Source organism: Achroia grisella, unplaced genomic scaffold, assembly GCF_030625045.1.
Source record: "Achroia grisella isolate CSIRO2021 unplaced genomic scaffold, CSIRO_AGI_Agris_v1 utg474, whole genome shotgun sequence".
Classification (NCBI taxonomy): Eukaryota; Metazoa; Arthropoda; class Insecta; order Lepidoptera; family Pyralidae; genus Achroia; species Achroia grisella.
Genome location: NW_026712878.1, coordinates 274,604 through 296,724, shown reverse-complemented (window position 1 = coordinate 296,724; position 22,121 = coordinate 274,604). Strand labels below are relative to the sequence as shown.

Genomic DNA, 22,121 nt, shown 5'->3' with positions numbered 1-22,121 from the left:
TCTTGTTACACGGTAACCAGAGATAACCACGTGTTAATTAGAGCTCTATTGTCTTATCAGTCTTACAGTATTACTGCCACGATAAATTATAGATAGGTTTAATTAATTTAACTATGATTAAATAGTGCGAATGTTAGAAAAACAATCTAATGTTATGACAGAGCTTCATTGGGTAGTAACATGTGTAACTCGGTTGTCAGAGTCTTATACTCCTATAGAGGTGACAGTTCTCGCTTTTCATTAAGTACCTAGGTTGGAAGCCTGTTTGCTATTTCAGTGATATTAAAATAGGTGTAGTTTTTGTTTATTTTTATTTTTTATTGCACAATAAAAAGTACAAAAGGCAAGTTTAATGCCATATGGCATTTTCTACTAGCTAACTTTATAACTTGCAATGTTTAGATTTGATAAACAAAATTAACACGAGAGGCGGCGGTGTTTTCCCTTTGCCACATATGGTATAAACATGCGAAATAAGGGCATGTAGAATCACTGCAAAGGCCGGCTGAAGAATAAAATTTTGTATGTGTTTGATAGCAAAGGATATACCTACCTACTTTCTTAAACTTCAAAGTTCTCCCATGTCTATATTAATTTCAATGATAATAATAAGGATTAAACTGCCTTATTGAGATTATAACTTTATTTTTTCCTAATAAGACAAAATATATTATAGGTATAATTAATACTATTACATATACTTTAAATAATACAATCTATATATAGATAATAGTTGTGCTGTCTTTTTAGGTACAATTAAGATATCCTTATGGTTTCAAATATATAAATCACAGATTGTAGTGAACACATTAAAACAATTTAGAATTAAAGATCGCCAAGTACGTGACGAACAAAATTTAAGGGTTCCGTAGATGTCTTCAGTATACAATTTGGCTGTTTATGTTATCTCTGTAATTTAAACGACACAAAATATCATAGACAATATCGGAGCAGTGATGGATAACTTCCTAGATCGCCTGGTGTGTAAGGAAATCAAAGTCGATTTTACATAAAATAGAATAGAATAAAATAAATCTTAATGGCTGTGTGCTGGTAGTATGCACTCCGAGTCAATTCTGCCAAATACAGCAGTGTGTGTAATTTTTTTTATTGATTTAAAGTATTTTTATGCATATGTTTAAAATTACATATTATCGTATTAAAGTAAATATTTATACATTCTGCACTTCTTTATATACCTACCTAAACTATATGTAACTGCGCGAACTGCATATTCATTCGTCAGCGCAATTTTGTAAAAATGGGTACAAAGATTTTTAACGTAGATATTAATATAATGATTAATATAATATTATAGAGGGATGGTATTTTAGTAATTTTCTATTTTTATGATTAGGTATATCCTATAAATCAATAGTTAAGACAAGAGATCTGTAAAAATGTATTTTTATAGGGTTCTTTTTTAACTCGGTTCCTATATAGAGATCTCCAAAAGAACAATTAGTAAATTAAAAATATACATATAAATAACATCGCAAAACTATAGTTAACAGTAATTAACTTGATAACACTAATTCATTATCATAAAAGGGTATCGACGATAATAACAATATCGGTATATTATCTTATCACGCAAGATGAAATTATGGTAAATATTAAGACTTGCCACACAATGCAGTCTGTGTTTAGGCGTGGTTTATTTCGACCGTGTTATCATTGAGCAAAAAGTCTGCATTCTAAACAACGTTATCAACGTTGGGAGCAATTCAGTGGTTTCACATTGGTAAGCAGTGCTTTGGTTTTTTTAATCAGTTTTCAAGTGGATTATTCGACCCAGTTGGTTTAAATTATGCTTAGTTTAATAAGTGCTTAAGTATCTTCCAAGTGTAACAGTAAGTATTGACTTGATACGAAGCTATAGTATTTTTTTATGGAATAGTACCGTGTTTAGGTCAGGAAAAACTAACATCAATCTTATTATTAAGGATAACTAAAATACTACTAGATAGATCTTAATCAAATTTATATGAGATCATCCGAGAAACAGTAGGGTTCAAATAATAAAAGAATTATCAAAATCGGTTCACATAGAAAAAAGTTATGAGGTATGATACATAAAAAACTATTTGAATTTAGATCATACTTTTATGAAATTGAATGAAAAATACAAATAAGTAAATATAATTTTATATATTAAATGTATGTCTATTTTGACGTTATAATTAACATGATTACTCTTACTTTATCAAACTAAAACATCTAGGTTACGTCAGGTATTTTTTATACCTATGTTGCCTAGTAGGTAATTCGGGTTGTTTCGCATTCTTCCTTGTCTCTCATCTCGCAATCTTTTGTCTAATTTTTATCCATATTGGACTTTACACAAATTCTGTAATTACTTTATTTTCGTTAATTATTTCTGAACAGATAAAATAAGGTTCTTTACCAGTTTAGAAAATAATAAACATCCAAATGGTAACCTTTGTGCGACGAGTTCGGTGAGATAATTCGCTTTAGGAAATGTCAGGAATCGTTTTTGGTATTCTTAAATATAAAGACAAAATAAGAAGTAAGAGTAGTACTAAAACAGAACGCTTGAATACTCGATGCAATTTGCTTAGTTAATGAATTCCAAGAGAGATTGTGACGTCATCAGAAGAGTAAAGAAGAATCTATTATATGATGTACAAATTCGTTGATTGTAAGGTTTAGGTTTAAAGTATATGTTAGGTGTAAAGGTTTTATGTTAATAAAGCATCCCTTATCTTAAGTCTTCAACTTATATATATTTAACATACCTACAATTGTTTCCAGAACTAACATGCGCATAGTATAAATAATACTCAGTGGAATTTTTAAACATGGCGAAGTTCATAAAATCATTATTTAACACAAGCGATACAAAAAAGAGCGATTTGTATGATGGGACACCTTCAGAGGATAGTACTCCTCAGGACATAAGGAGAACATACTCTATATCGAGATCTGGAAGGATGAAGCAGTATAATAAGAAAAGGCACACATTGTCTATGGAGCTTTATGGAGAGGTACACGTCAATATATTTTTGTATTTAAAATCTATACATTTTATGACCTAGGTGATCCAGTGTTTTAGCACACTGCCTCACCTTCTGGTAGTTAGATGCAAATATTTGTATTTATGAGTTTGACTGTTTGCAATTTTGATGATTTCTATAGGTACAAGCTCTTTAGATGGCGCTGTGTGAGTTTTATATATAAACATGTCCTGCTAGCAAGTAAGTAGTAAACCAATATACCTATCAGTAGAAACATTATTGTAGAACGAGACAACACCTACTGTCCTGTTTAATCTTATGGCTGCGGTAGTGAAAACGATTATATGTCTGTATTAGAATAGATTAGGCCTTAGTAGGCTGGCTCGTCTAGATAAGCTCCGTTATATTATTATTTTTTATATTACGATGGTGGCAATCAAGTACACGACCCATGCCCCCTTCGATTGATCAACGGTCCAATTCAAATGGGGTTCGATATTACGACGGCTTGAGCCGTCATAAATACATAGTGATAGTCATAAAACCGTATCCATCAGGCGAAAGTTGTAGTATTATCTGCACTCGCACCCTATCTTCCAGTAAGTACGTCAAGCTGTAAAGGCCAGCTGCGGCCTACAGCATTAGAACAGCCCATTTGATAGACGCCTGAAACATCAAGGGTGTCACGTAAGCGTTGCTGACCCTTAAGGGCTCTTAATATACCTTTCTTGAAAAAACCCAAGAGAAAACATCGGCAGGTAGGTTCATTCCACTATTTAAGTGTACGCAGGAGGAAGTTTCTCTGAAAACGTTGTCCGAGATCACTTACGTTGGCGTGTGGAAATAAATTCCCATATATGTATTGATAAAGATAATGGAATGGTTCACACGCTTGCGCAAACGGTATACACTGACGGGGCACCAGCAGAGGCCAGTTACCGCATTATAGCGATTCCATCAGGAATTAACTACCATGGTTTTCAGAGGGAACCTCGTTCGATCTTACATGGTTTTCTCATTATATACATTCCCTTTCCCTCTACGCACCTTAGAAATGATGTTCTGAATGATCATTATCATTAACGTATCTACTTCAGCCATGAAGCACTAATTAGTGCGTTGAAGTTTTACGTTTTGATGATAAAATGTTCAGATACAATCTTTTACAGAAGATAAAAATCTAAAAGTCTGGAGTGGAGTTAATCCGGATTATGCTACTGTATACAATAAACAGCTGTGTAATACTGTAGATTTAAATATATACATAATTGTGATAGAAGTAGCTAGCGTATACCGTTAGTCATTCCATTATCATTATATTAAATAAATGAATTCAAGTATCTATCTAAAATTAATTTCAGTCAGACTTGACATAGACATTGACTTTTTCATGGTTCCATGCACTCTCTACCTGATTATATAATAGTCAAATATTTTATATAACGTATAGATAAAAAAATATAATGAAACCTATAACGTCAGCATAAGTGCTAAATTAGTTACATCTATTACTTGCTATATTTGTTGCCTATCTACTGATTACATTTATCAAATTGTCAAATGAGTATATTATTATCTGTAACTAATGCCTTTTGTAGCTGTTCCTATCTAAATTGCAATACGAAGCAACGGGCACGATGACGGCAATAAAGAATTAATTAGGAATTATTAGGTTTTATTACTATATTCGTCTAGGTTCAAAATTATATACTTCGTTACAGGAAAAAAACGTTTAAAATTTTGTCTATATATCTGTCGACATTTCAAGTCGGATTATATCTCAAATTTAGTTATTAATGTGTAGTGTTTCTTAAGAAAATGATTTCACGATATCATACATCGAACCGAAACACTGCTTATAAAGCAAGCTGCTTGGCGATTGAAATCAGTGAGATAAAAATACCTAAGTAGACGACTTTATACAAAGTTTACGTCAGTACGTACGTATACCTTTGTGTGAATTCACACGGCAAACTCTTAAGAATAAGGGAGATGGGCATTGTTAGTAATGTGGACTAATAGCCTCTTTGTCAGCAATGTATTATGTCAGGTTGAACTCCATGGTATCTCGTAGAAAGCAACATGATAAATTGGTGGTGAATTTATCACGATGGGCTAACCGACCTGACCTCATACTCATCTTATCATCCTCCACTGTTGCCCTGTCAGTGTAAACCGTTTGCGCAGGCAGGTAGGTACTAATTCATTATCATACATAAGAACTCTTAAGGATAGGTTCAGTTAGTAGTCATTTACAAACAATAAAATCCGTTTATAATGACTGGCTGTATTGATCAAACGCAAACGAAGCAATTACATAGAGAAGTTTGGTTTTCATAAAAAATATACGGATATAGTGAGTTTGTCGCTTATTGTAACCTATTTTTAATAAATCCAGTCAGTTATAGTGACCGACATGATTCGTAACACCTTCCGTAGTGTTCGGAAAAGTCACGTGACACCCGACGACGTTCGGCGTGTGCATAGCTTTTGTTTAGGGTCTCAGTTGGCAATTGATATAGCAATATTGACATATATACAACATAGACTACTAGTACTTGATACAAAAATTAGGGTTCAGTATAATAAAAACAAAAACCGACCGCCCCCAAAAATAAGATGTGCTCGAGAACTATGAGAATGCAATGAAATTTAGAGAACAAGTGAATGATATGATGATAGAAATGAATAATATGGAAGGAAAATCTGTTAACGAATGTTGGAATGTAATAGCGAATGGAATGAGAGGTATAGCAAAACATATTGTTGGCGAAACAAAAGGGACGAAAATGATAGAGAAAGATACTTGGTGGTGGAATGAAAGTGTGCAACAAATACTGAAAGAGAAGAAAAGAGCGTTTAAAGAATGGCAAAAGAGCTGTAAAGAGAATGATAATACAAAAGACGAAAAAAAGGAAGTGTATTTAGGATGCAAAAAGAGGGCAAAGAAAGCTGTTGCAACGGTAAGAGCTGAATTCCAAGATAAACTCTACGCCTCATTAGATACTTTCGAAGGCCAAAAGCAGCTCTTCCGACTAGCAAAAATGAGAGATAAGAGTACAAACGATGGAGTCTATGTAAAATGTATAAAAGATGATAAAGGAAAGGTTCTAATGAAAGAAGATGATATAAAAGATCGATGGAAAAATTACTTTGAAAACTTAATGAATGAAGAAAATTCATGGAATAAATCGATAGGAGAGGAAAGAGTGAATGTGGGTTTAGTCAGAGAAGTAAGAATGGAAGAAGTAAAACAAGCTGTGCGAAGTATGAAAAGCAGTAAAGCCGTAGGACCAGATGGAATACCAGTGGAAGTATGGAAGTTATTGGGTGAAAATGGATGTAAGTGGCTCACTTTATTCTTCAATAAGTTGTTGCATGAAGAAACTATTCCTGAAGAATGGTGCCAAAGCATATTGGTGCCTATCTTCAAGAATAAGGGTGATGTTCAAGACTGCAGCAATTATCGAGGAATAAAGCTTATGTCACATACTATGAAAGTGTGGGAGAAAATGATAGAGAGACGCTTGCGAGAGGAGTGTGATATTTCACAAAATCAATTCGGTTTTATGCCTGGTCGAGGCACCACGGATGCCATTTTTGCACTACGCCAGCTGTGCGAAAAATACCGGAATGTAAATAAAAATTTGCATATGGTATTTGTCGATCTCGAAAAGGCATACGACCGAATTCCCCGTCTAGTTTTGTGGTGGGCCCTAAAGAAGAAAGGTGTACCAGGGAAGTATGTAGATCTGATACGTGCCATGTACATTCGGTCTAAGACATACGTTCGATCGGCGGTAGGTGCCTCCGATAAGTTCAGTGTGGCGGTAGGCTTACACCAGGGTTCGGCTCTAAGCCCTTACCTCTTCCTCATTGTAATGGATGCTCTGACATCGGACATTCAGGACGAGGTACCCTGGTGTATGCTGTTTGCCGACGATATTGTGCTTGTTGGTGAGGATGGAATCGAGGTCCAGAGTAGACTAGATAGATGGCAGAGAGTGTTGGCTTGAAGATCAGCAGAACTAAAACTGAATACCTATTCTGCGATTTCGGCGGTCTCTCCAGTTTCAAGCCTATCTATCAAAACGGTGTAATGCTTCCGGTCTGCTCCGATTTTCGGTACCTCGGTTCAGTTATTCAGAACAATGCCGACATAGACCGCGATGTAAGGCACAGAATTAGTGCGGGATGGATGAAATGGCGACAGGTCTCGGGAACGATATGCGACCCCCGAATGCCCTTGAAACTAAAGGGTAAAATTTATAAATCTATCATAAGACCTGTCATTTTGTATGGATCTGAATGTTGGGCCGTAAAAGGGATGGACGAAAGGCGTGTGCATGTGGCAGAAATGCGAATGTTAAGATGGATGTGTGGGGTTACCAGGAATGACAGAATAAGGAATGAGTATATACGAGGAAGTTTGAAAGTTGCGCCGGTTATAGAAAAGTTGCGAGGTAACAGATTGAGCTGGTATGGGCATGTTATGCGGAGGAATGAGGACCATGTCTTATGGAAAGTGTATAATATGAATGTGGATGGATGTAAAGGGAGGGGACGCCCTAAGAAAAGATGGATGGATTGTGTGAAAGATGATATGAATAAAAGAAGAGTATGTTTAGATATGACGATTGATAGAGATCAGTGGAAGAGAATGACATACTGCGCCGACCCCAAATAATAGGATAAAGGCAAGGCAATGATGATGTATATGTAACCTGTTTTTATTTTACAGAACTACCAGCAAGCTGATAAGTCGAGATCTGTAGAGTACCATGTCAATAATTCAACTATATTCGAGGTGAAAACGCATAAAAGGAACAAAAGTTCGGACAGCAAGACCTCACAAGACTCTAACAGGTCTGCATTAAGTCATAGACAGAGGACCTTGGAACGCAGCAACGAAGAAAACAAAAGTAAGAGTAGCACAGACGTATTTGCTCAAGAAATTGATGTTGCCTTTGATGTTATAGATAAATCATAGCATTGTAAAGTGTAAGAAATTTGATATGTTTCTCAGTTAAATGTTAAAAGCGTGGGTACATTAATGATCCTGTGAAATATGTTTGGTAGGGTTAATTTTAATTGACAAACATAAAGTGTGACAGTGGGAACAGCGATACTCAGTGGCGGATATTTATTTGAACAGCTTAACAGTGAAGAACGGAAGGGGGGTGGGTTATTCAGTCCGTTTAGTAATATTTGTTAGTGTACGACGGAATTAGTTTCACTGAAAAAATTAAAATTAAATATTATATTTCCATTACGTTTCTTACAAGGAAATATGTGGCAATCTATAAAAGTATACCAGCAAGCAATTTAAAACGCTATTTGACTGTTCAATGTAACCTAACAAGTCACCGTGTGTTGATGTGTAGCAAACAATGTGTCAATCGAGTGGCGTTGTCAGAGTGCGTCGTCGGACTCGACCGATGTGTGACCAGGATAAGACGTTCAACGGTTTAGTCTCGTCCTATCTCATGTATGCAGCAATAGATTTGCGGTCATTAGATTCGTTTACTACTTGCAGAGATCGTAAATATATTTAAACAATCTTTTTAAATACTATTAAAGTTTCTAATTACTATGTATAATGAAAAGTGTATAATCACAATCAATATACATATAGATAAATTAGTAGTTCCTTAAGTCTAATGACATATATATCACTTGTTTACCAGTGTCGATATACAAAATCCCAATATCGTAGTTCTAGACTAGACAATTACTTGAAATAATTTTACATTTCAATTCGTTCCGTGTTATTACTGTTAGCATTTTTATTTAGAGAAAAAAGGACGTTAGCGGTCATTTTTCTATACCTACAGTGAACTATTATGTGTACGTATGACAACAAAAGAGACGTTGCCTTTGATGTCTTACAGCAGTAAATATGCCGGTCTATTCTGGTCTCTAATTTTTATCCAATATAATTAGATTGTTCTATTTTGATCTTTGAATTTTAATGCCTTTTGTATTATGCACTAGATGATTCCATATTTCGTGACCAATGAATGACTGACTGAGAAAAGAACCGTACAAAAATGTATAAGATTGAAATCGAAATTGAGATTAAGACTCTAGAGCAGTTTTACTAGTAGGAAAATAGAATGGTTCATAGCGTTAAAATAGTTATAAATAGGTACATTGGTTTTGTCTAGACTAGTTTGAATAGTAGACAATTGTTAACATAAGCAGATGCCTACTGAAGTAGACACCTATCTAAAAATGTTGAATCGATCAGATATATCAAATCATGATTATAATATCTATCACGTTATTATTCATGATGATAATGTTGAATTGGATTTGTGAATATTAATTTGTGGCTGAATATTAACCTTGTCAAGTGGTGAAAGTAACAACAAAAAAAAACTCCGAAAACTATAAAGAGTTTACAAATCTCTTTCTTTCTATAAATTAATTTATCTATTGTTTATTATATTTCAGACCATATCAATAATAATAATAATACATAGAACCATATTAGTACAGTAAGGTCCTATGGAGGGCTAATCTAGCTATGTTCCTATAATATTTTAATGTAATATTAAAATATTATAGGAACATAGCTAGATTTAATTGTTAATTTATGAACAATTATTACATATTTATTCAGGTTTGAATAGTGTTATATATAAGGTATATTAGAAAACTTCTATATTAATACATAGAAATTTTATTTCTGCTTCATATATATAATTCCAAAATGTACAATATTATCCTAGATATTTTCCAATAAAATATCTTAGAGAGGCATCAGCTTTAGATAAATATATGATCATAATGTACGCCATAATAATTATAGTTCTGGGACGAACATAAAGTCGTAGGATAAGCTGTCAGAAGCCTTTGTATATATAGGAAGACGGTTTAAAAACCTTTGATATGGGAAGGTCGCTCACATACTTACTAATGGTAATATAAGTGATAAATATAATAACTTTTGACGTATTAGAATTTGCATTTATTTTTATATCTATATAGCAACCGTACTCCCTTATAATTAATTTGTTTACAATAAAGCTTGATAATCCTTTTATATTTTGCATGCATAAAATCATGCGTATAATCATATTCCGTATCCACACTTATTGCAAATTACCTATTTAATGTACCTATTAATTTTAAGAAGTATATAGAATTAGGTAATGTTATTAAAACTCAAATTGGGTTGAAATCATTATCATAACTGTTCGGTATGGATTTCTTATTATAAACAAATTGATAACATGTGGAACAGCGAGATTGGTGTAAGGCTTTATTTCGAGATTTCCTAGTAGTTACTTTTTAAGACATCCTAGGGACATAAGCAGTGCTAACATGTCCTATTATTACTTCGTCATCCTACGAAGAGAGGCTGTAGGAATCATTCAGCTATTATTTTTGATTAGAGCCTACGGAATAGCTTTTTAGATTTGGGTTATGAATGTGAGGTAAGCAAGATATCTCTAGAGATATAGGAATATAAGCTTGTAGCGAACTATACTCTGTGTCTACTCCGTAAAGGGTCTTGGCTAATTCTAAATTATCTATTGATGATCAAAGAAAAAAAACAATAAAGGTTTTTTTTCTTTTTTTCCCTTAATAATTATAGCCTCTTATAATAACTTATTAAGGGTAGTCATGAGGCTCTAATGATAAAAGCAGAGAAGTATTTTATTAACAACATCCAAAATAAAAATATCCGAAAGTCTGTACAGAAGGGTCTGAGGACGAAAAATATAAGATAACCTAATTTCCATATTTAACGTAGACATATTGTGTATGTAAGACAATGTATAAACCAAATAAACACTTTTGTATAATAAATATACAAAATGTGTTAAAAAAAAAGCAGCATTGACAAAAAATTTCATACATGTAACAAAATAAGATTTTTATATGTGAAAATGTCACAAGAATGTTTGTAGAAAAATAACGAAAGCAAAATGAGTGTTGCTGTAATATATGTATTTTGGTGAGATTGAATGTAAATGAATTGATAACTTCCTCTTTTTTGAATTCTATTTAAAATTGACCTTGGTGCAGCAAATTCTGTTATCTAGGTTACAATATAGGTATACATATATAATAAACAATATCGGATCAATACACAATTATTGTACAGCATTATATTTTTCTGTATATCACTCGTTATCTATGATTAGAGTTATCTACAGCTTCGTTTATACTTTCATATTAATCATGATATGAATAATGATTTCACAAATTGATGGGTTTTTTATTATTTTTTATTTATAAGACATACATTTAATTTATTCCTAATAATTTTAGATTTATAAACCTTACACTTCATCGTCATGAGATTTAGAAGTGTGTAAGAATTGTAATTTTCTTTGTTCAATAAAAGACTGATTGTGTAATTGTGGTTTATGTTATGGACCTATCACAGATACCCACTTGTAAGCAACATGGTCTACAGAATTTGACAGAAATTGACAAAATAATATGCATAAGAACACTTTCCCTAGTGGATTGTTTGACTCAATGAGCACGTAGTCATGATTCTCATTTCCATATCTCTAATTTAGTAGTATATAGATTTATACAGCCACGAAAAAAGCTGTTCACGGATCATTACGCCATAAATCGTCTATAATAGATGCATTGGCCCTTATATTATATAGATAGGCAGCATATATATTAATATTAGCAGTGGCTATCCGGCTCGAAGGACCAAAACGTTGCTGTTCTTAAATATTGACCTATTTGCGGGAATATGTAAATGAAATGTTAAAATGATAATATACAGGCACTGAACGAAAGACTTGTTGCTTTTAACATTAAGTAGTAGACGGATTTTTGGGCGTTTACGTTACGTTTAAAAATATTTGCATAATTAAATACGAGTATTCGCGGTAATAATCCGCCAAAAGGCGATGAAGTATCCATAAGCGCGATTTATCATTCTGATACCTAACGGTAGGGAAACAGATTACGATTCTGTAAATACTATCGATAAATTCAGTAGCAAGATGGACTATCGAGCATGACAGACAAGTGCGGGTAAAAATTATGCAATATGGGTCTCGTTAGTAACTATTAATTTATATTAACTTTATTAGTATGTGACGGAAGTAGTATGCATTTACTACACAATAGATATAACCTTTCTGGAAGAAACTATCAATTCATTTGAACAGTAACATCGGCGAGTGAAACGGCGTACTAAACAGTACAGCTAGACCACTAGCTGTTTAGTACGCCGTTTCACTCGCCGATGATCCGGGTTCGATACCTAACACGGTCAATAATTTGTATTCAAAAGTTTGTCTGTTATCTCTGTCTTTATATTATTTGCCTAGTATTATTAGCATAGCATTAAACAAGCCAGCTTAGCTTAAACTTATCAAAATAATTTGCGTAGTTTAGAAGAAACAAGAGGAAAAACTGACAGACAAATATATACATCCTATCATCGTTCTTTGTTGTCACAGCGTATAGTGTTGTAAATGGCGAGAGAATCATTCGGCCAATATCCATTAAAATTGCTATAATAAAATCATATTAGATTATGCGGATCGAAAAGTCTCGAATGCAGTGCGTAAATGTTTATAGATTAAAGTGTAGGCATTTACGACATCTACACTTGTAATGTTCATAATTTGTTGAAAAGCTGATAATTCTATATTTATCAGGATTTCAATTGTTTTATCTCTTTGTTCTATCCCGATACATGCAAGTGAAATGTTTATTATGCGACATTTGATGGCGCCTCGATGGTTCAGTTGTTTAGTACAGCGCTTTACTTCAGATGGTCGTGGCTTCTATTCTCGCACAGTACAAACAATTTCAACGAAAACAAATTGTATTGATATCAAAGTGTGTTCTATGAATACTTGTTTTAAAAATAAATGTTTAAGTATTTCTATAAGTTACCTACAATAGACGCTCTGATTCGTTTGGGACTAGAAGGCGCTGTGTGAATCATAGTTGGGTTATTATTAGATATAATTTATATATTATATATTAGGTAGCAAGTTTACGGTATTTATTCATTGATTCATCTGTTTTGGTATGAAACCTATTATCATAGTCAAGTATTATCTGCCTTACAAATCAATTAACTTGTTTATTTAACTAACACCTATATCTATAATTAAAATCTATCGAAACAAGTAATTATCGAAAATAATTCTTCCAATATAATTACTGTTTGGAATGGTTTTTACGGTAGCTGTAAATATATCCCTTCTTTATTTAGCTATAAAGACTATATTGTTGGTTATTTCAATTGCAAAAATAATAATATTAATCTCCTAAGATTATCTGATAATATATACAAACTTGCCGCGGTAGCTTTAATAAAAAAAATAATTATATCAATAATCGATTATTCTTATCACTCAATAAAATAATAGTATTGTTTAATTAATCAACTCAACTTATTTACTAGAAAAGTAGTAAAAGCAATAATATTTTATAGTCTCAATTGAACCAGTATACTGAACTGGACGGTAGCGAAAAATATTATAATACAAAAAATTTTACGTTTAAAAGCGGCTAAAATGTCCAACATGAAAAAAATATTTTCGATTCTGTATAACGAAAAAAACAAGTACAATAAAATTATATAAAATTTATAATTATAATAAAATAGTATTTACACACCAGTTATTTAAGATTACACCTTCATTTTCTTCTTTTTCGGTTTGATAGGGAGGGGACCTGCTGTTTTGAACACCGTACTGAAATAATGAAAAATACGTTGTAGATACACAATAATTTTTAAACTGTATTTTTAATTATTCTATATTATACTTAATTATCATATCATACATATAAATAAGTCATTATTTATGACATTTTGATTTTTCAGATCACTAAAACTGTCTACGGCATGTACGTAGTTATAGTGCACCGGGAGAAGTGGCCAGATCTAATTTGCTAATTTTAAGGACATAAAATTGGTGTTTAATTATAACGTTTGCTAACCCAACACATTTATTATGCTATTTCAATATACGTTAATTATTATTAGTTAATATAAAACAATAAACACGAGTTATATAGATACTATAAGTGGTTTTTCTGTGTAATATACCTATTGTAATTGAAGTAAATAGAGACAACAATTTTGTTATATTATATTGTTATAACTAAATAAGATGCAAAAAAAGGAATAAACTTCCAGTCTATGGAAAATAAGGCGTCACTTAATAAAAACAAATTTGGACAAAATTAGTATAGCAATATTGCTGATAGCCATATTATAGAAAATACGTCATTCATTTAATTTAATAATTAGTGCTTAGAATTTAATATATAATAAGATAAATAGAATTTAATACTCACTGACAAGTTGTGCATATTGGACTGAATTTGCAGAATACTGAAAAAAAAATTCCAATTGAAAAATTTAACACATAGAGATTTACATTACTTGTAATTATTAAATTTTTTAATGTATAAATAAAATAATAATAACACGTTCTAATTAAATTAAAGTATGGCTTAATCTTATACAAAATATAACAATAACAGTTCAATTTATAGAAACTTAATTACGCATTGAAGAAAGTATTACGCAGCCCCTTCAATCTAGGGCAAAAGGATATGCCTATTTAAAAGGCGTAAAAGTCAGCTCATAAATAAAAGTCATATAATAAATGAAAAACAATTTTGCGTAGTCTATTATTCAAGTGAAGCAAGTTCATATTCACAAACAAAATACGCAATATTATTTTTGAGACGAGAGCTAGTACGAAATGTCTAGACCCTGTGTTACCTAGATTGGTACTGAGCTGTATACTATACATTATTATTATTATAGTCTGCTATTACACTAGCTTTTTTAGATCAATAAAGTGGTAAAAACGGTTCATCTGGACAACCAGTTATTAACTGTCTAGGCGACAGTTTTCTATACGAGAATAGAACTACGGACATTATTCCTGAGGACTAATATATGGTGCCTTCATATACTGTAATTTCACTGCTATATCTCCCCCACTTAAAATCAGAATACAGTTTACAAAGTAATCTGCTTGATTGCAGAAATAGGCGACACACACACATAGACGATTTTATACAAAGTCCACTAATAAATAAATAAATAATCCTGGACTATTAACGTAGCGCCATCTAGTCCTACGGTAAGCAGAGCTTGTGTTATGGGTACTAGATAATTGATATAAAATACTTCGTTTTTTTGTAAATAAATATATAATATACATAGAAAACATCCAAACCGCAACACTCATACTCATGAATACGAATGTTGGCACCGTGCGAGAATTCAACCCGCGACCATCGGAAGTAAAGTGGTATGCTAAACCGCTATACCACCGATGCCGTTAAAACTAGAAATACAAAACCGATAATGCTTATCATAGATTCTTAAACACGTCTAAGTATGAGGCAGCACTTCATTTGCTTTGTACGCGTCGTGAAATTTTCCCATAATTTTTATTTTTAAAAATTGATTAATTGCATGTGGGAGAAAAATATATTTTATTATATTATGAAGAAGCCAGTACTCACCACTTAGGCAGACAGAGCATACGTATCCGATGGTCAGTAGTTCCCTGTGACAGAAGCAAGCGGCGCGGTAGTCCACCCGGCCGCGTCCCGGCAGTACGAGTTGGCCGCGTTCTGACGCATCCGGCAGAAACACCCACTGTCGGCAGATAGACATACGTAAGTTGTTAATAGATCATGCAAGGGGAGAATGGTATTGTTAGTAATGTGAATTCATGAATCTATTGCTAGCAATGTACCTACTATGTCAGGATGACCTCCACGTGGTTCATGAATTCCTGGTGAATTTGTTACGATGGGCTAATTGACCTGACCTCATGCTCATCTTATCATCCTCCCCGCCAGCGTAAGCCTTTATTACAGGTGACTGCACCATTCCAGAATCATCCATTTAAAAAAATAGATCATGCCTTACAGTGATACAAATACATCTAAAATCTATACTATTTATTCAGGAGTAATCAGTCTTATAACGGAAACACTTATCTTTAATAACTTAATATAGGTTTATTTTTTTAATTAATGATAATGAAGTGTTGTAACGTTATTTAGGCAACTTTCTGACATGTTTAAGATTTTATTCAATTGATACCGTTTAATACTAGAATTTCATTCACAAAATCAATAATTTAATAAATCAATATCTTTGTTTTTCAAACATTATTTTATATAAATACATTTAATCTGAAAATCAGTTAGATTATGTATCGACCGACATAGAATTCACCGAATTTATTTATTTATTTATTTAAGATAAGGTACTCACCACACTTACAGATATACCGAATTAAGTTGTACGACTAGTGGCGCCCTCGAATTCGTATGCGAACATTTGTAGATCACCGTCATATCGTCTGATTATTGATGACAATCAGACAACAACAATACATTAAGCATTCATACGGCGCCATCTATTTACTTTTATTATTTTATTTATTTATTAAGAGAATTAAAAATTTTCACTAAATCTATTATTGGTTTCTCTCAGAATTCCTTGTGCATGTATGATCATTTAACAAGCAGTTTTCACATGAAGCTTAACACAGATAAACAGATACTTTTTGCTACGCAGGTGTATGATGAAATTTTGTAATTACATAGGTATTCATTTTATCATTGTTGAGATAGAGGCATTGTCTACTATTGTAAAGAAGAAAAAGTATAAAGTCACAAACAAACAAAAAAACATTAAAATTATCCCAAGTATGGCACCACTTCTTAAGTTATGTTAAGTTTAGTTCGGGGCAAAGGGGTTCACCCCTAGGCCATAACCTTCACCCTGCTAGAGGGAAGTGGATAACCAGTGTCAGATTTACTGTACATACATAAGTTCTGTATATTGTTTGCATGTGCATAATACTTTGAACTGTAACTTACCAATAAATACTGTAAAAGACCTTCCAAGGAGGGTACTTTCAGGTATAGACCACCAGTTATGTCGCATCCTTGCTGCAATAAACTGAGATGTTTGTCCAGTGAACACACATCTATTAGTACTTGTTGTTTCTGAAATGAAAACGTATAGGTAGTTCAAAGGAGGTGAACTTAGAGAAGATAAGTTGCGTACACTCACCATGCATAGAATAGCAATTAAATTTATTTTACAGATGGAATATATATAATATACTATGGTATTATGGCATATATGGAAATATTTTATGTTCAATGAACATAAAATTAAGAAATTACAGTGGTGCACCACAGCAATAATTATTTTAAATTAGTTTTTATTTACCCCACTTTTGAAAGGCATATCAAGTAGATCACCAGACCAAAAATTTGCAATAGATTTGCCTGTTGGTGTTTTAAACATATTCAACTCAAAATTATTAAGATACTGCATGAATTATTCAAACTATCAAACAACAACAGCATAGTATAGTCCTTTTATGAACTATTTTACTATGTATTGTTGGCTGTTAGCCGAAACCGCATGTTTTCTCGAACAGCCAACAAAATTAGGGATCAGTGCTGAATTATAAATATTCAAATCCGCGAAATTATATAGCTCCTGAAGTCCGCCTGACAGATACGAGGCATTGATAGAGGTTTGAACCATATCTCAGAGAGGCGTAATTTCGTAATTTCTCAATTTGAAAGGAACAGTGAATTGATTGAAGGAGCCCTAGTATTGTTGGGCGTATGGACTAAATGAAGCCAGACTTTTAAATAGTATAGGATTTAGATAAAAACAGATTATTTGATATATTTAGATTAAAAAGGCAACCACACTTGCATATAATTACAATAATACTTTTTTTTATAGACCTATTTGCATTTATTGATTAAATACGTAATTGAACAGATGCTATTAAAAAGCAATTATGATTAGATTTCATATGGATTAATTTAGATGTATAGCTACTTTTTAAAGCTCTCAATAGTAAGTTTCAACCAAGAACAAACAAGTTTCCAAGGTGTCTTTGAATTAACTAGGCATGTAAATTTTGTTCTTTTGACTTTGTAAAAAGTAATCTCTGCTACCTGCAAGGTGAAATAGGTAGACAGAGATACCCACGCAGAATTTATTTTGTAAGCTGTGTTTCAGTATAAGGGTTGAGATAAGGCAGTGATATTACATGATAAGACATCTTATCATTATAAGAAACAGCCTTGGGAGCAAATAAAAATATAGAGTCTAGTCTAGTAACACAAGTCTCAAGTCTAGTTGGCCTGGAACTAGTATATACTTTCATCTTTAGAGTAAAATATTCAGTAGAGGCGGCGGAAAACGGGCGAGTGTATTTTCCTTTCACTCATTTAACCCATCACAGAAGACCTTCATGGAAGCAGTATCCTCCGAAAGGGCCAAGAGAATTTAGACGAATAGGGCGAACCGTTACCCTTACGGAGAAGTGACTATAGGGTGGTAGAACGCTAACCCGACCATGTGCCTTAAGGTACAATTTGTGGTTTAGTATGGTAAGAATCCAACCAGCACCTGGATATTTCGACTGGTGGATAAGCCTTTAAAGATTTTCCACTCATCTAAAACCATAGGACTAGTACAAACCTGTGCAGTGAAGAATACATTCATGTAGTTGATGTATTGTGCCGCAGTGTCGGAACTGCCAGTCACTATGAGGATCCGGCTACTCATTCGTATGCCCGGCGCGGCCTCCCGACGCAACTGTTGCAAATACAAATATAAAGTAAATACAACTGTATTTACAGATAGGCCTAAAACTATTATTAAATTGTCAATAATCCATTTAAATATTTTTTTATATCACTAGTAAGTACATTCATGTATTCCAATAGATTATACATGTATAAACACAGGAATAAAAATAACTTCTATACAACCCTATAATAATTTTTGTTTATCAAAATACGTAATACATTCTGTTATAAGAGAAATTACTATTCCCCATCCTTGAGCACATCAGACTGTTCCAGTGTTGAATACTTTTCTAAATAGGTTTAATTGGACTTAAACTTATTTCTGCATCTTTCATTTATCTCTATTCTATTGTTTTATTGTTTCATGGTCTATTTCCTTTTTTTATTTTTACCTCTTGCTCTCTCTATCTCGCATATTTCTATATTTCCTTTTCCACAATGTTCTACTTCTTGCATCAACTTATCGAATCTCACATTAAATTTATACAAATATTTAATATATATATATATATATGATTTACTTTTTTATTTCTTAATGGTTTACTGACCCTTGATATAAAACAGAGTCCCATAGCTAGAGCCCCTGCAAGTAACGACTCCCCAGGCTTGTCTTCCTGTGGTTGACTTTTTATTAAATTTACTAATCTGAAATAAGAAATATTAACATATATTTATACTTCCTGTTATTTTTGTCATCCATTTTGTACTAAAAAATATTTTATTAGATGAACCTATTTTAACAAATATAAAGAAAATTGTATATTTCAAGCATGTAAGTAAATATCGAATACAGATAGAAATGAAATTCATACTCATACCTCATTTTAATTGTTTTTTCCACTAAAGTAAACAATTCATACTGTCCATCAATTTGTCTTACATCCAATGGTTTACCAGGAGATGGATATAGGTATTCACTGCAATGTAAAAAAACACAAACACATGTAAGAGATAATGACCATTAAATGGATAATAATGCAATGATTAAATTGTACTGGCTTCGACACTTTTTATGTATTTACATAAATAGATGTCTCTTAGTATTAATTGTCTAGTACACATAACACATATATTATTATATATATGATATTATTATATTTTAATTAATAATTTATATTTAATAAAAGAAATCATAGACAATAGCATTGGCTATTTGAATTAAGTTAGTGACAATAGCTTAAAATATATTACACAATACCTTCTTAAAATTTTCTACTTAGTTTCATAATTAATTTAACACTTAAATATGTAATTATTTTATTTACCTTTTATGAAAATGACACCCAATAACAGCTAGCAGATTACTAGATTTTTGCATTAGGTGTGAGTTTGCAAATGCGATTACAGCATCAAGGCAACCTGTTAACACTTTGGGGTCCTCTGTAATGTAGCGCTGGTTTGGATTTGTGTCAACCACTATCACCAAGAGACTGCTGTCCGAAGGTGCTAGAATTTTAGAATAGAAGTATATTAACAATCTTTATTTAATATATCTATATTCAATTACTGTTTGATATTCATAAATACAGTAGCATCCCAATGTTGTATTGCCTTTCCAGAGGAATATCATGAGAGAGGGAGAGAGATGTCATGCCTTTGATATTACCATTTCACTACCTAATTGCAGTCTAGAACTAATGCACAGCATAGAAAGCAAGAATATCAACAATGGATGTCTGGTTTACCAGTGTTCATGTTATGAGAATTCTACTGTATTTATTTATTTGCCTTAATATGATGCTCATATGACACATATTAATCTATAGTGCTAACAAACAAGGCTAGGCTATGGACTCAAAGGTCCTGTTCCTTTAAAAAGGAACAATATTACTGTAACTCTAGTTTCTAAGGTTATTTTTTTCTGCTTACCTTCGTCGTCAGCCATCGCGACTAATAGACTTTAATAACCTGATATAATTTTATACACTAAAATTTATTTTCATAGATTCAAACAATGTTTGTTTATTACTTTTCAATTGCTGGAGTTGCCGGTGGTAACGTGCATAATAAGTACGAGCAAAAAGATCACAGAACCGTAGAAGTTTAGAGGAATAATAACAATGGCAAAAGTTAAACTATAAGTCTATGTAAATATTGTCATCACAAATTATAATATCTATTTATATTTGTTTCAAATATAAAAGACATTACATATTTAATAGTCGATCTGACAAATATGATAATTCCGAATCAGAATATGACTTTGAGGTTTATCAATTGTAACATTGACAGCGGATGACTGTAATGTTGCTAACAATGGATTTCTCTTAGTGTTAGCGAAATTTGAAATGAATATATACATATTCATTTGTTAATACGATTGAGAATGAACCATATACGATGTTTACTTATTTACAGATAGATAAAAGTATTTATCTAATTCTTTTGAAAAAAGAATGAGGAAAGAGGACGTATTATTGCATATTATTATACATAAAATACATATTATATATAAAGTGCATATTTCAATATCTGTTTATTCTGTTGTTCAATGATATTTATTCATAACGTTTAAAATATATTTGTATACTGGCAACAATAGTACAATATTTGCTTTGTTCTGGACTAGATGTCGCTGTATCTAAGCCTTTACATAAAACAAATTTAAATACTTACCTATCCTAATAATATTTCATGTTTTTTCTTTCTTACGGAGGTAGATTCTGTATAAAGTTTTGGGTACCTCTGATTGACCTATTATAGCCGCCAAGTTACTTGTTTTGGAACCTCGTTTTCGTTTCACAAAGTGTGGCGAGACATCTCGAAACCGTCAGTCAGGAGTTGGTCTACAGACGCTTTGAGTTTGGAGTTTCTTCGTAGACCTTTTTCGTATGGTCAATCTGTAAAGTCTGTCACGGCAAATAGGCTGGAGTAGTTCTAAAAATAATTATAACATCTTAGTCCTTCAGAACGGAAACACATGATGAATACCATGTGCCATGGCGCTGTGATAGGGTAATGCTATTTATGTATATGGGTGACCACATACCATTATGATCAGCTTGTTTATCATTCCAGTGTAATAAAAGTGTTCTAATTTTGAATCGATGCTTAAGAAAGAATTTATGTCGGAAAAGTTAACGTTGGTTTTTTTAAATACCTCTAGTATAAGTAGATTATTAACATAAACTGCAGGATGGGACTTTAATCCTCGTACATACTATTGTACCTAGTGAAGCGGGGAGGTATCTGATGTAGGTACCTGACGAGTGAGAGTTATCGAGGGTTTTGTGAGTAAAAATTTAAAATGGTACTAGTATGGCCGTGATTTATAATAAATGAATACAAAAAAAATAGATAAATATGGTTCTATAATTTTAATATAATATAAAGCTACACAAACATACAAATATTCGTAACGTTTTCTAAAGAAGAAAGAAAAATTTCATACACTTTTTATGGAACCCTAAAGCAAGTACCGCGGCCCGGTGTAGAATTTATTAATTTAATTAATTGTTTAGAAAGCAGTGGCGGACAGACGTCATGATGGTATTGATATAGATATTTGTCAATAGGAAATTCTTGACATAC

General features: G+C 32.4%; 2 protein-coding genes across 3 annotated transcripts; one reads left to right on the top strand and one right to left on the bottom strand.

Moving 5' to 3' along the window:
* Positions 1-1,608: 1,608 nt before the first annotated feature.
* Positions 1,609-13,884, top strand: LOC131845572 (uncharacterized). Of its 2 annotated transcripts, XM_059194654.1 has the most exons (4): positions 1,610-1,744; positions 2,776-3,008; positions 7,720-7,900; positions 13,807-13,884. In XM_059194654.1, exons 2-4 carry the CDS (start codon positions 2,823-2,825, stop codon positions 13,812-13,814), a joined length of 375 nt encoding a protein of 124 aa, XP_059050637.1. In that variant the 5' UTR covers positions 1,610-1,744; positions 2,776-2,822; the 3' UTR covers positions 13,815-13,884. The 2 variants fall into 2 exon arrangements, with proteins under 2 accessions (XP_059050636.1, XP_059050637.1); XM_059194653.1 differs by lacking the exon at positions 13,807-13,884 and having other exon boundaries at positions 1,609-1,744; positions 7,720-9,493.
* LOC131845569 (general transcription factor IIH subunit 3) lies at positions 13,587-20,814 on the bottom strand. The gene is made up of 9 exons (XM_059194649.1): positions 20,460-20,814; positions 19,856-20,036; positions 19,409-19,507; positions 19,139-19,235; positions 18,481-18,597; positions 16,845-16,973; positions 15,471-15,606; positions 14,283-14,319; positions 13,587-13,675 (listed from the first exon to the last, which is right to left on the bottom strand). Exons 1-9 carry the CDS (start codon positions 20,473-20,475, stop codon positions 13,612-13,614), a joined length of 876 nt encoding a protein of 291 aa, XP_059050632.1. The 5' UTR covers positions 20,476-20,814; the 3' UTR covers positions 13,587-13,611.
* Positions 20,815-22,121: the final 1,307 nt, after the last annotated feature.

Coding starts and splice junctions, on each gene's coding strand:
- LOC131845572 (XM_059194653.1), top strand. CDS start 2,823: ATGGCGAAGTTCATAAAATCATTATTTAACACAAGCGATACAAAAAAG. Junction 3,009..7,719: donor CTATGGAGCTTTATGGAGAG/GTACACGTCAAT, acceptor TTTATTTTACAG/AACTACCAGCAAGCTGATAA.
- LOC131845569 (XM_059194649.1), bottom strand. Junction 15,607..16,844: donor GTCTTTTACAGTATTTATTG/GTAAGTTACAGT, acceptor ATCTGCCGACAG/TGGGTGTTTCTGCCGGATGC. Junction 13,676..14,282: donor CCAATATGCACAACTTGTCA/GTGAGTATTAAA, acceptor TCATTATTTCAG/TACGGTGTTCAAAACAGCAG.